The 14,275-nt window shown below is 51.2% G+C and overlaps 1 protein-coding gene across 29 annotated transcripts in view; it reads right to left on the bottom strand.

Annotated features, from left to right (window-relative positions):
- Positions 1-14,275, bottom strand: part of NPHP4 (nephrocystin 4) — a 129,080-nt gene that overhangs the window by 22,886 nt on the left and 91,919 nt on the right. For all 29 annotated transcript variants that reach the window (XR_011537610.1, XM_070611030.1, XM_070611032.1 and 26 more), the window contains 2 exons: positions 6,836-6,996; positions 3,456-3,636 (listed from right to left, as the gene is read on the bottom strand). Coding sequence is in view for 28 of the 29 variants with exons in the window: in XM_070611030.1 (XP_070467131.1) it covers positions 3,456-3,636; positions 6,836-6,996 (342 nt within the window). In the remaining variant the exon portion in view is untranslated. The remainder of the gene's footprint in view (positions 1-3,455; positions 3,637-6,835; positions 6,997-14,275) is intronic.

Genomic DNA, 14,275 nt, shown 5'->3' with positions numbered 1-14,275 from the left:
CTGCAAACTGAGGCTGGCAAGTCTTTTCCAAAAACATGTTCTTCTTGCTCCTTTGGATCTATTTTTGACTCCTGACAGCTCGCTGTCGCAGGATCACCATCCTCATCCCTAGGAGAAAAAGCTGGTGTCAACACCCCTTCACGTGGAGCAGCCCAGGGCCTGTGAGCACCAGAGTCCAAGAAGAACAGAATTCCATGGCAGGCCGGGCTCTCAGACTTGCCTGCTCATGGATCTCCTCTTGAATCTTCCCACCTCTGGGCTAGGTCAGTGTGGTCACTGCGAGGGTGAACATCACAACAAGGAAGAACGGGCCAGTGTCCTCAAGGAGTCCCCAGATCCCTGGGGACGCGGAACAGTGAACAAGCAGAAGGGCAGGGACAGACAGCCTGGCTGCGCAGGGAGGGGGCAGCAGCCTGTTCCAGGGCCCAGCCAGTGGGCGCCAGAACTAGAAGGCCTGGCACTGACACTCGCTGTCCCAGCTCTCCCCCCACAGCCCTGCCTTCCACATGAGAGAGGAATGAAGCGCCCCCAGCCCCAAGTCCTCGGTTCCTGCCACAAGCTCAGAGACGGTCCGGGCTCTTCCCACAGCAGGGACGGTGGTGCAGGGCCTGACAGGTCTTGGCAAACTCTCCATCCTGTCCTGAGGACCTGCTCCGCCAGTCGCTCGGCAGTGGGTACTTGCCCCCTCCCTTCACTGTGGGGCACAAGGGATTCACGCCACACCTGAGAGAAGCCGGAATCTTCTGTAGCTTTCTCCACCACCTTAATCCAGCAGCTGGTGGTTCCCTGAATTGCAGGCGAGGAGGCCCTTGGTCCACCTACATCTAACTGAAATGAGTACTGACCTATTTTAAGCCTAGTAATCACTCCACTCTGAGAGCTACACAGAAACTGCTGCAGGGTCAGGATTGGTCCAGCCAGGGACAGGAGGCCAGCATGCCTGGAGCACAGGCTCTCAGGAGGAACGACTGCCACTGCAGCGTTGGGAGCAGAGGACCACCTCCCGACAGACCAGGGCCATCCCTCGGCTTCGTCACCACTTTCTCCTGCTACATCTGTACTCAGAGCAGTGGTTTGTTTAGAGGATGGGACGACAAACTAGATAAGCTGAATTCACATTGGCACAATCACCAAAGGACCACACAGGAGTGAAGAGGCTATATTTCATCAGGGCACAACCCGTTATCTGAAATTGCCACAGGTTTTCTCCCCCTTCAGTGAGACAGAAGGTTACAGCTGGGGACCAACACGTTTGTGATGGGAGCAGCAAGTCCCTTCAAACGCACGGGCTCCTGACTCGGCCGTACAGCTATTCCACACTCCGCTGCAAGAGGAGAGCACGTCACCACCACCTGACCCCAAACCCAGGTCATCTGTCAAAGTCCACACCACCCTGCTCTCCTTCAACCCTGAGAACACAAGTGCTTGACTGTGAAGCCAGGGGTCAGGGCCGCCCGTGCCTCCCTGGGAGGCCCCTAGGGAGGGCTGCAGATACAAGTGACAACAGAGCTCCCAGCTGAACCGTGGTCATACTGCAAGACCAGGATCACTGGAGTAAAAGAAATGGACGTGGCTCTTGTGATGTCTGTATGAGGAAAGACAACTGAAAGAGAGCTGCAGAAGAGGCTGTTGAGAGCGTCACAGAGCGAGAAGCCACCTAGCACGAGGACGGCCCTCTCCCACGGGAAGATGCACAGGAGACCTGGGGTGTTGGCAGCAGATGCCTCGTTCCGCGGCCTCACACTTGAACACACCACTTGTGAACGTGGGAGGCACACAGTCTGTCCAAGCGAGACCAAGCCGGGCACCGTGACACTGGCATCAGCCCTGCTTGTCACCCTGAAGGCTCACAACACCATCAGCCAATCTGCTGGCCCACCGCTCAGCACATAACCACCACTCTTACAAAAAAAGAAAAGCCACAGCACATTTTTTTCCCCAAAAAATGCAAAATTTACGGAGGAAGCCGAAGCACAGCTGCAGTGACACAAGCGCACTGCGTGGGGCGTCTGTCCTCTGTTAATCTCTCCCCGCCCACGTCCGCACGGATCCTCTCGAGCTGGGATCTCAGACTCTCCTTCCCATGGGCTTATCTCTCTCTTGCAGGCAAAGTATGAAAATGACAATTTAAGATAACATATAATGGAGCTAATCTTTCTTCTGAAGATAAGATTTTAAAACCAGGAGTCACTGCACATTTGTGGGCTGGTGAATTAAATATAAAAATAACCAACACAATCTCAAAAGCAGAATGTTTCTTGCGACTCCCTCGGTCACATGAGCTTTTGGATAATGTCTGCTTCTCACATGTGGCTCATTTATTCCTCCAGAACCTAACTGAGTTTTGCTGTTTCCATATTGTCTTTTTTCCAGGCTGCCTTGGATCTGCAGTTGTAAACAAGCAGGCAGAAACCTCAAACCCAACTTAATGAGCTGTGCGCTCGCTCCTCCTGCTGCTCCACCCCAGCCCTGCCTGCCTCCATGTTGGCACGGGGGGATGTGGCCCGTGGGGCTTGAGGCTTTAAAATCAGGCTGGGTTTTGAGGAATGGAAAATTCCCCAATAAAACAACAGTGAGGTTTGAGTCCTGCCCAGACAGACACAGCTCCAGAAACTTCAAGTCGCTTGGTCCTTTCCTGCTTTCAATTCTGCCTAGAAAACCCCCAAGCCTTCCACAGTCCCCTCAAGAGAGACTACTGAGTGGGCTTGTCACTGGCCACACAGGAGCTCCCACTGACCCTCTGCTCTGAGGCGGGCAGGGGCAGGCATGCCCGGCCTACAGTCCCCTGTCCCATCGGGGCCTCAGCTGAGCCTCCAGAACGTCCAGGCAGGACCATCCCAGCCACAGCAGCCCCAACGCCCTGCCCACTGGCACGCAGAAGGGGGAGACTCAGGGCCTTGTTCCGTCTCTCAGATAGCAGCTCTCGGACACCACTGATGTAAGGTCAAGGCGCCAGCTCTAAAGAAGGACATGTGTCTGTCCCCTATTCCCAAGCTGTATGGAAGGTCAAGGACATTTCTCTTTCTCTTCTCCGCAATGAAGCAGTTCTGTGCACTGATACTTCAGAGGAAAATCTCTCCTGGAACCAGTCACTTTATTGGAGGATGTCACAGAGATGCCCGTGGGTGGCACTAAGAAACAAAATGTAGGCAAGACCAAGATGACAAATGATCCAAATCCTGATTAGAAATCAGGAACCAAACTACAGGACAGGCTCAGTGGTCAAGGGCAGACCTGGCAGTCAAGGACAGACTCTCAGTGGTCAAGGGCAGGCTCAGTGGTCAATGACAGACTCAATGGTCAAGCTAATAAGAGTTTTTCTGGATGGGATCCCACTGAGTGTATGATGCCCACAGTGTGGCTGCTGCCCACAGGGAGCTCACGCTCCAACTGGGATGACAAGCAGCTGCCTGGGAAATGGCACGAGACCAGGCAAAGCTGACAAGGACTCTTACCCACATTGGCCAAGGTGAGGTGCAGTCGGCCCTTCACCACTGTGTGGACACCGATGGGCTTGACGCTGCCAAAACCAGTCACGTCTCCACTCACCACCATCGTGTCCTGCTCGTATTCAGTCGCCACGACCTCAAGCTCATGTGAGACCTGCACAGCCGGCCGCCCTTGGCGGAGGAGATGCTGCAGAGGAGAAAGGCACCAATCAGAGGGCAGCTGGGGCAGAGTCCACCTTCTTCTGAAAACCTGAGTCCTTGATATCAAGTCTTTTCCACAAATTCTTTAATAAAGTGCAACCTGATTCACTCACTGGGTAAACACTGGGGATGCACAGCCCGCCTCATGCAGCCTCCTCCATGGGGAGAAAGACGGGAATGGAACAACAGCACAAGGCAGTGCTGCTGAGCAAGCCCCATCTCCGGGACAGTGAGAGCGCCAAGGGAGGTCTGAACTGGATCAGATCAGGTCAGAACGAAGATGTGCCTGCAGGCAGGGAAGGCGGGGGACACACCAGGCCCAGGATGCAGAGTACAGAGCCCCAACCCCCCGGCTGGGAGCAGAGGGCTTCACTATGGCTGAAAGACAGGCCAGGGGTCAGGAGGAGGGGTCGTGGGGTGGTCAGAGCCAAATCACGAGGACCTCCGTGCCAGGCCCAGGCTGGTCAGTGCCGAGCGAGAGCAGACGCAGGGCAGGGTCAGGACCTTCCTGATCACAGCTTCTTCCGCTGATCAAGTTGAACCCCTCAGTCCTCTGCCTGAACCCAAAGGCCAGTGCAGCCGACTGGGGGGGATGATGAAACCACACTCTGCCTCCGGCCCAGCTAGGACCCTCTCCCTGTGAGGCCTTGGGAACACGGCCCGACCTCTCAACTAGCGCTTCCCACAAAGAAGGGAAGCGGAAGCGCGGGGCCAGGCCAGGGCCCTGGCTCAAGGAATTCTTGCACTGCTCCCACAGCAGCAAAAGGGCTTGTCTCAAAGTGGAGACACCTCGACCTGCTCCCTCCCTAGGGCCCAGGGGCTTCCAGCTGCTTCTGACTCTGCCGGCTTCGCAGTGCTTGTCCACAATGCCCACAGCCACATACACGGCCATGGTGCAAGGGTCTCGGTGGCTGGACTACCGGAAGACCCCTCTGGAGAACAGCCAGGCAATGCAGGCAGCGACGCCCAGCCGTGCCGGGAAGCAAAGAGAAGCCAGCAGAAACGGGACAGTGCTTCTCACCATGAGGCTGTAGCAGCTCCTTTAAAAGCTAACACCTCACAGAGGCAAGAGCACAGGAGGCAGCGGGCCCCTAGTCGCATTTCAGGAAGATCAGCCTTGACGGCCTCCTGGGGCTGCAGGTCCTGTGGCTCGGGCACCTGAGGATCCCACGTTTGCACACCTCTCACTCAGAAATGCCACTTCCAGGCAGTTCTCATCTAGGCAGAGCATGATGGTAAAGGCACCAGCGTCCGAGTCAGAGCTGGGCTCAACACCTGGCCCTGCTGTTGTCAGCGTGACCCTGGGCCTCGGCCTCTGCGCCGGACACAAGGATCTAGGGCTGCGCTGAGGACACGTTCAGTGAAGTGGAGGAGCAGCCAGGCATCGAGGCAGCTGTCCTGCTGCCCTAACAAGGCCAGCACTGCCAGCACCCTCAGGAAATGAGCTCAAGATGCAAACGGGCGTCAGACGTCCACCATGCTGTCCCAAACAGGAAAGCAGCACCAACACGGCCGACCACAGGGAACGGGGTAACCGCGTCAGAACATACCCACGGCGGCGAGGACGAGTCCATCAAAGACTAACACAGCGCCTGAAACACCCCGGGGTCTGCAGTCACAGGGGATTTTCCTTCCTTACCCAAATTTTCCATCTTTTCTATATGAATTTTGAAGTTAAGGACTTCTTTATTTTTAAAAAGTAAAATTGAATTTTAAGTTATCCAAGTCTGTTTCAATAAACATAACAGCATTTAAGGGGCTCCTCATGAAGGACAAGATCAAATAACTCCATCTCCAGGTGTGTAGCACAAACGGGACATGAGAGTCCAGCTGGGGATAAAGCAGGAGCGACCAAGGGTCCCGAAGGCTCCACAGCCAGGGTTCCTCTCTGATCCTCCAGTGTCCCAGCACCGCCATGGGCATCTCCCCCGTCCTCCCTCCCTCCGTCCATTCCCCTCTTCCCTCCCTCCCTCCATTCGTTCACTCTCGGCCATGCAGTACCCACTGCAGCATAGGACTATGCCGGAGATGGGTCAGCAACCATTCCATCCCACCCTCTATCTGTCACCAGCCAGTGTAGGAGACAGACAAGCAATGGCCATGATGACCCCATGAGGCCTAGGTCACAAGCCATGTGGGGACTGAGGGTCTGGGATGAAGAATGAGAACAGCAGCCGACACCTACTGGTCCTCACTTGTGTGGACCCCCATCCCAGCAGTTTGTGTGCATGCAGGGCCCCAGAGGAAGAGGAGCCTGGTGTCAGGGGAGCCATGCACACAGCCCGGCCACTGCAGTACAGAAGCCATGAGCTCTTCACGGTGAAGAGGCGTGGAGGTGCAAGGAGTGACGGGTCTGGATCTGCAGGTCTCAGTGACCATGCCAGCTGCTGCAGGCGCAAGGCTCAGGCAGGGGGACTGAGGAGGGGCTGGAATCCTGAAGGAAACAGCTGGGTGGGATTAAAGAAAAGTGGATGAATGTCAAAGAGACTCAGGAGCTGCAGTTACGTGGTGCTGTCTCCTCGCCCACCTCCAGCCCAGAGCTGGGAGGAAAACTCTCAGGATGTCACGTCAACAAGTGGGCATGGCCCCGTCCTGGGCCCAGGAGCTACCACGCAAACTCTACGTTGACTCTCTGGGGTCCCCATCATGCAACAGAGAAGGCTTGGGGAGAGATCCCAGGGAAGAAGATGGAATTAATGCATGGATTTAGGTTTTAGTATGAGGAGAATGAAAAGCACAATCAGAGAAAGAATTGGATTCTAATACTAATTAGCATTAGAAAAGTACAATTCACTAACTGATAACAGGCACAGGTAACGTTTTCACACCCCATCCCTGGATCCCTGGTCCCTTCCTTCCACGCCAGGCCCTCAGGTAACAGGCTGACCTGGAGCTGCTCTCAGGGAATTTACAGCCTCAGGTCAAAGGAACGGAAGGCGACATTACCTGGTAGGTGGGTTTGGAGGAGGAACTGATAACCGAATCTAACCTAGCATTACAGAAGTTAGACTTCGTGAGAATCTTTTCCTTTTGGGAAGGAGAGAATTCAGCAGTGTTTTTAATTTGTGAACAAGAAGCCGAACCACAGTCCAGAGCTGGATGATGATTGACAGTACTGAGCAGACAGACCTGCCCAGGAGGGACGCTCCCCCCTCACTGTGCTCGGCCCACAGGAGACCCGCTACCTTCATCTGCACGGCCGCAGATCCGACGAGGAGCAAGGAGTCACCGTCCCAGACGTCGATCTGCAGGGTCTGCACAGCCAGGTAGTGAGTGAACCAGCGCTGCTCTCCAGGTTTCAGGAATCCAGGATCCACCAGGTACTTCAGCTGGAAGCCGGGAGACCCTGTTCAAAGAGGCCCCAGACAAGTGCAGAAGTAACTGGAGTCATTTATCATCTTTACACTTTGAAGAGATTCCTGCTCTGGTCCTGATTACTAATTTCTGCTTCCATCATAGCTACAGTTTAATAAGCACATTAATCAAAAACACCATAAAGTATCCAAATTAACAACAAAATGAAGAGTCGTGTTCAGCAGACTACGTTTCTTTCCAATACATACAATAAACTCCACCCAAAATAAAATTTATGGTTGTCGCCAAGTCCCCGTGACACAGTCCACACTGGACGAGAATAAACGTGGTGGGCTGGCAGGGACTTTATTATTCTGGGCGCACGGGATTCAGGGAGAAATGCAGCCCAGATCTGTTGGCACCGGGACGGTCACACACACGCAGAGCTTGAGCTGAGATCAAGCTCAGCACACGCCGCTCAGGAGCCCCAGAGCCCCCACCCCACGCCCCAGGGGACCCAGCCCCTCCAGGGCTCACTCCAGGCTCCCAGGCTTATTACTCAGAGACGGGACCAGACTGTGGCCCCTCCTTCATCTCCTCCAAGTGGCGTCGTCATTAATTCTAAACTGACAAAAGTGCCACTGAAATCACCGTCAGTTAAAGTGTCAGAACAGCCACGCTGGGGAGCACATTCAAAACAGCATCTTCCCCCTTCCTATCAGAAATGTGACAACATTCATGAAGCCCTGATGAGGAGAACACTGGCTCTGGGGAGGGAGGGGCAAATGTGTACTTGGCCCCATGAGGCCCCGGGCTGAGGTCCTCACCCTACTCCAGCCACTGCAGCCCACGGGCGCCCACACGGCAATGTCCCCTCTGCTCTCCTCAAGACCAGATGGCACTTTCAGCAGAAGAAGGGAAACAGGCCCAGATGGGGACACAGCTCTGGGGGCTAGAGGGGAGGAGGACCCCCGGTGGGCCGAAGGGAAACGGAGTGAGGCCCAGCTCCAGCCACAGCGGGATCATGGGTGGGGGCACCTCACAGAGTGGAGGCACAGGAAGACGTGAGGAAGAAGGCGGGGGGAGGGGGGAACCTGGCAATGACATCATGCAGTGGCAGGCCAGCCCCCAGCATTGCATCTCAAGTGACCAGACCAAGTCACAGGGCCAGCGGAGGCCAAGAACACTCATGGGCCAGCTCTAGAACTAAGTAGCCCGTGGCGTCTCGTCAGTCTCACAAGACCCACTTAGAGACAGGCGCCCTGTAGCTGGTTCCCCAGAGGCGCAGTGGGACTGAAACAAGTGCCCGTGAGTGGCCAAGCCCACGCTCGCGGCACCAACCGCACAGCTCCACTGCCAGGCCCGCCGGGACTGCAGGGAGGGCGCAGCTTGAGCACCGAGCTCCACAGTGCTCAGACTCCTGGCTCAAACAGGCAGAACAGATTTGAACTCTGTGGGCCGACATCCCAAATGACACCTACGGACACCGTTCCCTGGGTGCTGCCCACATTCCACCTCCAGCGTCTCCCAGAGCCACTGATCCACCACCACTGGGCTCTCCACCCAGAGATCTACTTGCACCCAAACGCAGCACGGCCCAACTGGGCCCTGCATCTGCTCCCCAAGTCAGCTGCTCCTTGCCTCATCCCAAACTGCCCCACAACGCCCAGCTCGCCGGCTCCTCCTGCTGCACCATCGCTAGCCCATCAGCTGCCAGGTCCTTTCAGTACGACCATTAATTCACAGTCAGCCAGGGTGACGGTGCACTGAGCGCTCTGGGGGCGACATTGACAGCGTGGGGGCCATCCCAGTCTGGGCACCGTCACAAGCCCCTCATGCTGGAGCCTCCCAGTTCTTCCCCACTGCAGGCTCAGACAACCTGCTCCTCAGTGGTTTTTCCCTGAGGTCCAAGCTCTGCACAGTCCATCCCACAGCACTGCCAAAGCGCCCACAAAGGGAACACTGTGTCATCTCCCTCCACTCAGAAGTCCATGCTGGTGCTGACTCAACCCAGACAGACTCCCAGGGGCAGTGGCGCCCCCGCAGGGTCCACTCAGGCTCCCGAGCTTACCTCCCTGGCCCCTTCACAAACACCATGCCCCAGCCCAGCTGGGTCCTTACTGGGCCTCAGTCCAGCCCCACTCCCATGTCCGAATCTGGTAGCTGCTCCTCCTCTGGCTAGATGGTCCTTCCCCACCCCTCTTCTCATTCTCCACGTCTGCATCATGACTCACAAACACCTGCTCTGTGAAGCATCCACATTCCCTCAGATGACAGACACGAGGACACTCAAGTCTACAACTCACGATGACTGTACAGCAGCTACAAATATAAGGAGCAAATAACCAAGCAGACATCTAAGGATGCAAGGGGAAACAGACGAAAACACAGTGATAGTAGAGACTGACTGACCACTCTCCTTCCAATGCAGGTCATGGAGACGATAAATAAGTAAGAACATAGAAGACCAGACCCGCCAATCCATAAGATAGAGCGTATGCATATACATCTAACTCTGTACCCCAATAATAGAGACTACATCTTTTCAAGTGTATCGGAACATTAATAAAAACCAACTGTATATTACACCACAAAGAAAACCTAAATATGCTCCATAAGGCAGAAATAATACAAACAATATTCTCTGATCACAATGCAACAAACTGGAAGTTAGAGACAATTTTTAGAAACAAATTTATATACTTACTCTAAAATAATTCTGTCAAAGGGAAAACATAATTAAAACAGATTTTCTTGAAAATACTATTTATCAGAATCACCAAAACATAAAGCAACAACCAAAGGAAAATTCATAGCCTTGAATACTTTATATCCATAAAAACAAAAGAATTAAAATAAACGAATTAAGCAACTCAAATAAATTAGGAAAATAACAATAAAGAAAATCAAAAAGCCAAAGGAAGGTAATAATAAAGACAAATGCAAAATTTAATTGATCAGAAAACAGCAAAGCTTATAGGAGGCAAAAAGAAAGACACGGAAGGAGAAATGAGCAAATAAAATCATGACTGTTCTTGAGCAGGACAGCTGCCATCCTACAAGTGCAATTCTCTCCACGTTAACCTTTGAGCTCACCAGAACCCCAATCAAGAGCCTAAAAAGTTCATATGGAAAACTAAACAAGCAGGAATGTCCGGAGAACCCTGCAAGGAGGAGCACAGTGGTGGTGTGGAGCTTACCAGAAATCAGAACAACGTAAGGCTCTGACAGCACGACAGTTGTGCGTGGACAGACAGACAGTCTGAGGAAGAGCTGGCCTACCCAGCTGTGAGCTCAAAATGGCTTTCATATTTTCAAATGGTTGTAAAAAAAAAAAAAAGAAAAAAGATCCCATATGAGACGCAAAAAGTCTGAAATATTTACTATCTGGCCCTTAACAGAAATCAGTGTGCCAACCTCTGGTTTAATGGAACAAAAGAGAAAATCCAGACATAAACCCAAGTATTAAAAAAATGTTGGTATAGGGGCCAGCCTGGTGGTGCAGCGGTTAAGTTCACACATTCCGCTTCGGTGGCCCGGGGTTCACTGGTTTGGATCCTGGGTGCGGACATGGCACCGCTTGTCAAGCCATGCTGTGGCAGGTGTCCCACATATAAAGTAGAGGAAGAGGGGCACGGATGTTAGCTCAGGGCCAGTCTTCCTCAGCAAAAAGAGAAGGCCCGGCGGCAGATGCTAGCTCAGGGCTAATCTTGCTCAGAAAAAAATAATGTTGGTTTATGATACAGGTGGCTCTCAAGTTACTAAAGAAAAAGATGGACTTTTTTAATAAATGGCAGTGGGTCAACTGGATAGACATTTAAAAAAAGATAAAACTGGATCCACGTCCCATCACACAGCAGGATGAACAAATAGATCAGAAACCTAATGCAAAAGGAAATCTACATGTCCTGGAAGAAAACATGCATGACTGTCTTTACGAGCTGGGAGAGGAGAAAGCCTCATCCAGGGCTCAGGAATCTAGAAGCAATAAAAGAAAAGATGGACACATTAGACTACATAAAAATAACACTTTACACAGCAAAACCCACCGTAAACAAGTAAAAAGACAAATGACAAAGAAGGAAAACATATTTGCAATTTACATCACAGGCAACAGTTAATCTCTCCAATAAATAGAGCTTCCCCCACCAGAGGACAAAATAGACTAACAATCTGATAGAAAAATGGGGAAAGATATGAATAGAAGTTTGCAGATAAATACAAACAAATATCAAAGATGCTCAACTTCATTCATTCCAAGAGGAATACAAATTAAAACTTCAGTAAGATCCATCTCATATCAATCAGACTGTAAAAATCCCAAACTTTAACCACACCTTCTGTGGGCAAGCCCTGAGCACACAGGAGCCTCACGCATTGCCAGCAGAGCACGGAGAGGTCACATGAGAACAAAGGGGAGGCGGCCCTGTCTATCAACATCACTGAAGCCTGGATCCCAGAATCCCAGTCCTAGCAATCTGCCCTAAAAACACAGCTCTGTACACAGAAACATGAGGTTACTAATTGCTGCATTATCTGAAATAGCAAAACCCTGGAGGCGACCCAAACATCCCTCAGCAGGACACGGGTTGAACGAACCAGACAGAGCATGCACCCAGTGCAGTATGACGCAGCTGCAAAACCAATGCAGCTGATTTCCACAAGGAGGGGGTCTCAGGATATGGGTCCTGAAAGAAGCAACGTGACAAGAGCGTATTTTTGGTGTATATTTGGTGTGCTACCTATTGAATAAGAAAAAAAGGAAAAATAGAAATATAAATATTTGCTTATTTTAAAAAAACAAAACAAACCAAAACACTAGAAGGAGAAGCCAGAAACTAAAAGCCTGGTACCTCTGGGAGGCTGAGCAGGGCAGGATGCTCTGAGGGAAGGAGAGTTGAAGAGAGCCTGAAGTACACATTTGACTACAGTTTTACATTTTGAGTCTTGTAAATATTCACAAAAATTAAATCAAAAAGGAAAGAAAGCAAACACAAAATTGAAAACAAATTGAAACAAATGAACCTGACCAAATATCAAATTGGTAACCTGACTCCACAGAGAGAACACTCGCAAGGGCTTTGCTCACACTAAACTAGCGCTCCCTCCCCGGCGGATACGGCCCAAGGCCAGAAGAACGCAAGGAAGGCTGACCTGTCATCAACACATGCATCGTCAGTACTAACATCAGCAGTGTAATTCTGAAAATACGTTACATAAATTGTAAGAGAAGTGAATAAGTAAATATATTATCAGGAACCACGATTTTCAGGGTAAGAAAAAAGAGATACAAATAAAATATTTTAAGGAAAAAATTCTAAATCTGCATTAGAAATATCAACATGAACTCAGGTTTTAATACACATTCCCTTGCTCTGCCCAGTGAAAAGCCTAGAAGCCGAAGCACCCCAGATCTTGATCTCTAAGAAGACTCCCCACTCAGGAGCCAGGCTCAGAGGAGAAACGGCCGATCCAGGTCTGAGGCCAAGAAAGTACTAGGTGAGCCCGGGACTCCGCACCGTTCCAGAGGCAAGGCCGTGCCCAAGGACCAGTCGGGGCATGTCAACAGACTCACATGTCACACTGGCCAAATGGGGGAATTAGAGCATCAAAAAGTAGTAACAGCGACTACAACACAATGAATAAGTAAAGATCCAAGAGACCAGAGTGATACTCAAAAGACACAACAGAAAACAAAAACCAGACACATTAAACCTCGCCTGTCACCACTGGAGGAACTATTACAATAACTTCGTACTCTGAAAATTGGAAACTAAAGGGAAAATATTAAACATTTGTTCTGTCTCTTTTGGAGGGCAGATAAGTAGTTCACCCCTGGTTGATAAGGGAAAGTTCTTTTTTTATAGAAGAATGTCGGCTAATAAAAGGAGGCCAAATATAGAATTATGAAAATTACCATTTTGAAAACTCTTATTAAGTAACTGATCCACGCAAAGCTCAGCCAAGGACGTTGAGAGAGCAGGTGAAAGGTTGTTGGGTCAGAGATTCACATGAAGCCAAAGAGCGGCCCTCAGAACTCTGCGCTGAGAGCAAAGCGGAGACGCCGCTGTCTCCCCTGGAGACATCTGGGGCAGGTGCCTTAACCAAGTGACCAAACCAGCACCCCAACAATGCGACCTCCTGACCGTCAAAGCTCCCGAAGGGATGCCACATGAAGCATGTGGTACTGACAATGAAGTGTTCATGCCAAATCCGGAATCAGACCTAGCCTACAGCTTAAACCCCCAGCACACAAGAACTACCAGAGATGAACAAGGTCAGCAACATGAGGGAACCTTCAGATACACAAAGAGCATGGGACACTCCACAAGACAATCTGCATGATCTCTTCAAAAAGTCAGTTACTGGAAAAAAAAAAGAAGAATGCAGGGGACAATTCCAGATGAGAAGAGATTAAAGAGAAAATTACCAGTGCAATCCATGGACCTGGATTGGATATCGAAGCAAAAAGAAATAGCTATAATGCACATATGGGGGAAATAGGAAATTTTACTATGAAATCCTGATTATCTTAAGTATGAGAGTAGAATTGTGTGCACAAAAGGGCGTCCCTGTCTTTAAGTAATGCACATTGCTGTATTTAGAGGTGAAGTGTTACCACGCCTGCAACTTATGTCCAAATGATTCTGAGGGAAAAAAAGACAAACAACTAGTTAAAGCCAGTACTTTCAATGCACTGACACACTTTCTGTAGGTGGGGACACAAGAAGAAGAGTCTTGGAGAAGGCACAGGAGGGGTGCTGGTCTGCTGCTTCCTGGCTGGGACAACCCTGGACAGAAGGCAGATGAGACCCCTTCAGAACAAGAGATGCTCTTGGCTGACCCAGAACTCAATGACTCCAGCTCAATGACACAGGGAGGAAGACCCCACTAGACAAAAGCATCGAGAGGAACATGTCAGAAAAACAAAATTCCAGGCCAGAAAGCAAAAGAAACAAAAAGGAAGGAACACACTGCGCATATGGTGGAGAAGGACGGGACCCACACAAGCAGAGGACACCACAAACTCAGCCAAACCTTCCTGAAAGGCAGGGACAGGAGTAAGAGAGGAGCCCCAGGGGCACACCCTACTCCTGAAGAAAAGGACTTCTGCTCACAGCTTGGGACATCAAACCAAGGAGCTTGGGGCAGAGGCAGCCACCAGGCCCACAGGCTGTGGGTTCCGGAAGCTTCTGCTCAGGAGGCTGCAGGTTTCTCCCACTGGACCAGATCTCCTCTGGCGGACGTGTAAACTGGTACAAGCACTGGGGAAAACCGCTTGGCAAATTTACTAGAGCTAAGCACGTGCTACCCTTTGACCCCGCAATTTC

Source organism: Equus przewalskii, chromosome 2 (assembly GCF_037783145.1).
Source record: "Equus przewalskii isolate Varuska chromosome 2, EquPr2, whole genome shotgun sequence".
NCBI classification, from domain to species: Eukaryota; Metazoa; Chordata; class Mammalia; order Perissodactyla; family Equidae; genus Equus; species Equus przewalskii.
The sequence above is the reverse complement of the archived record's forward strand: the minus strand, read 5'-3'. Positions and strand labels throughout refer to the sequence as shown.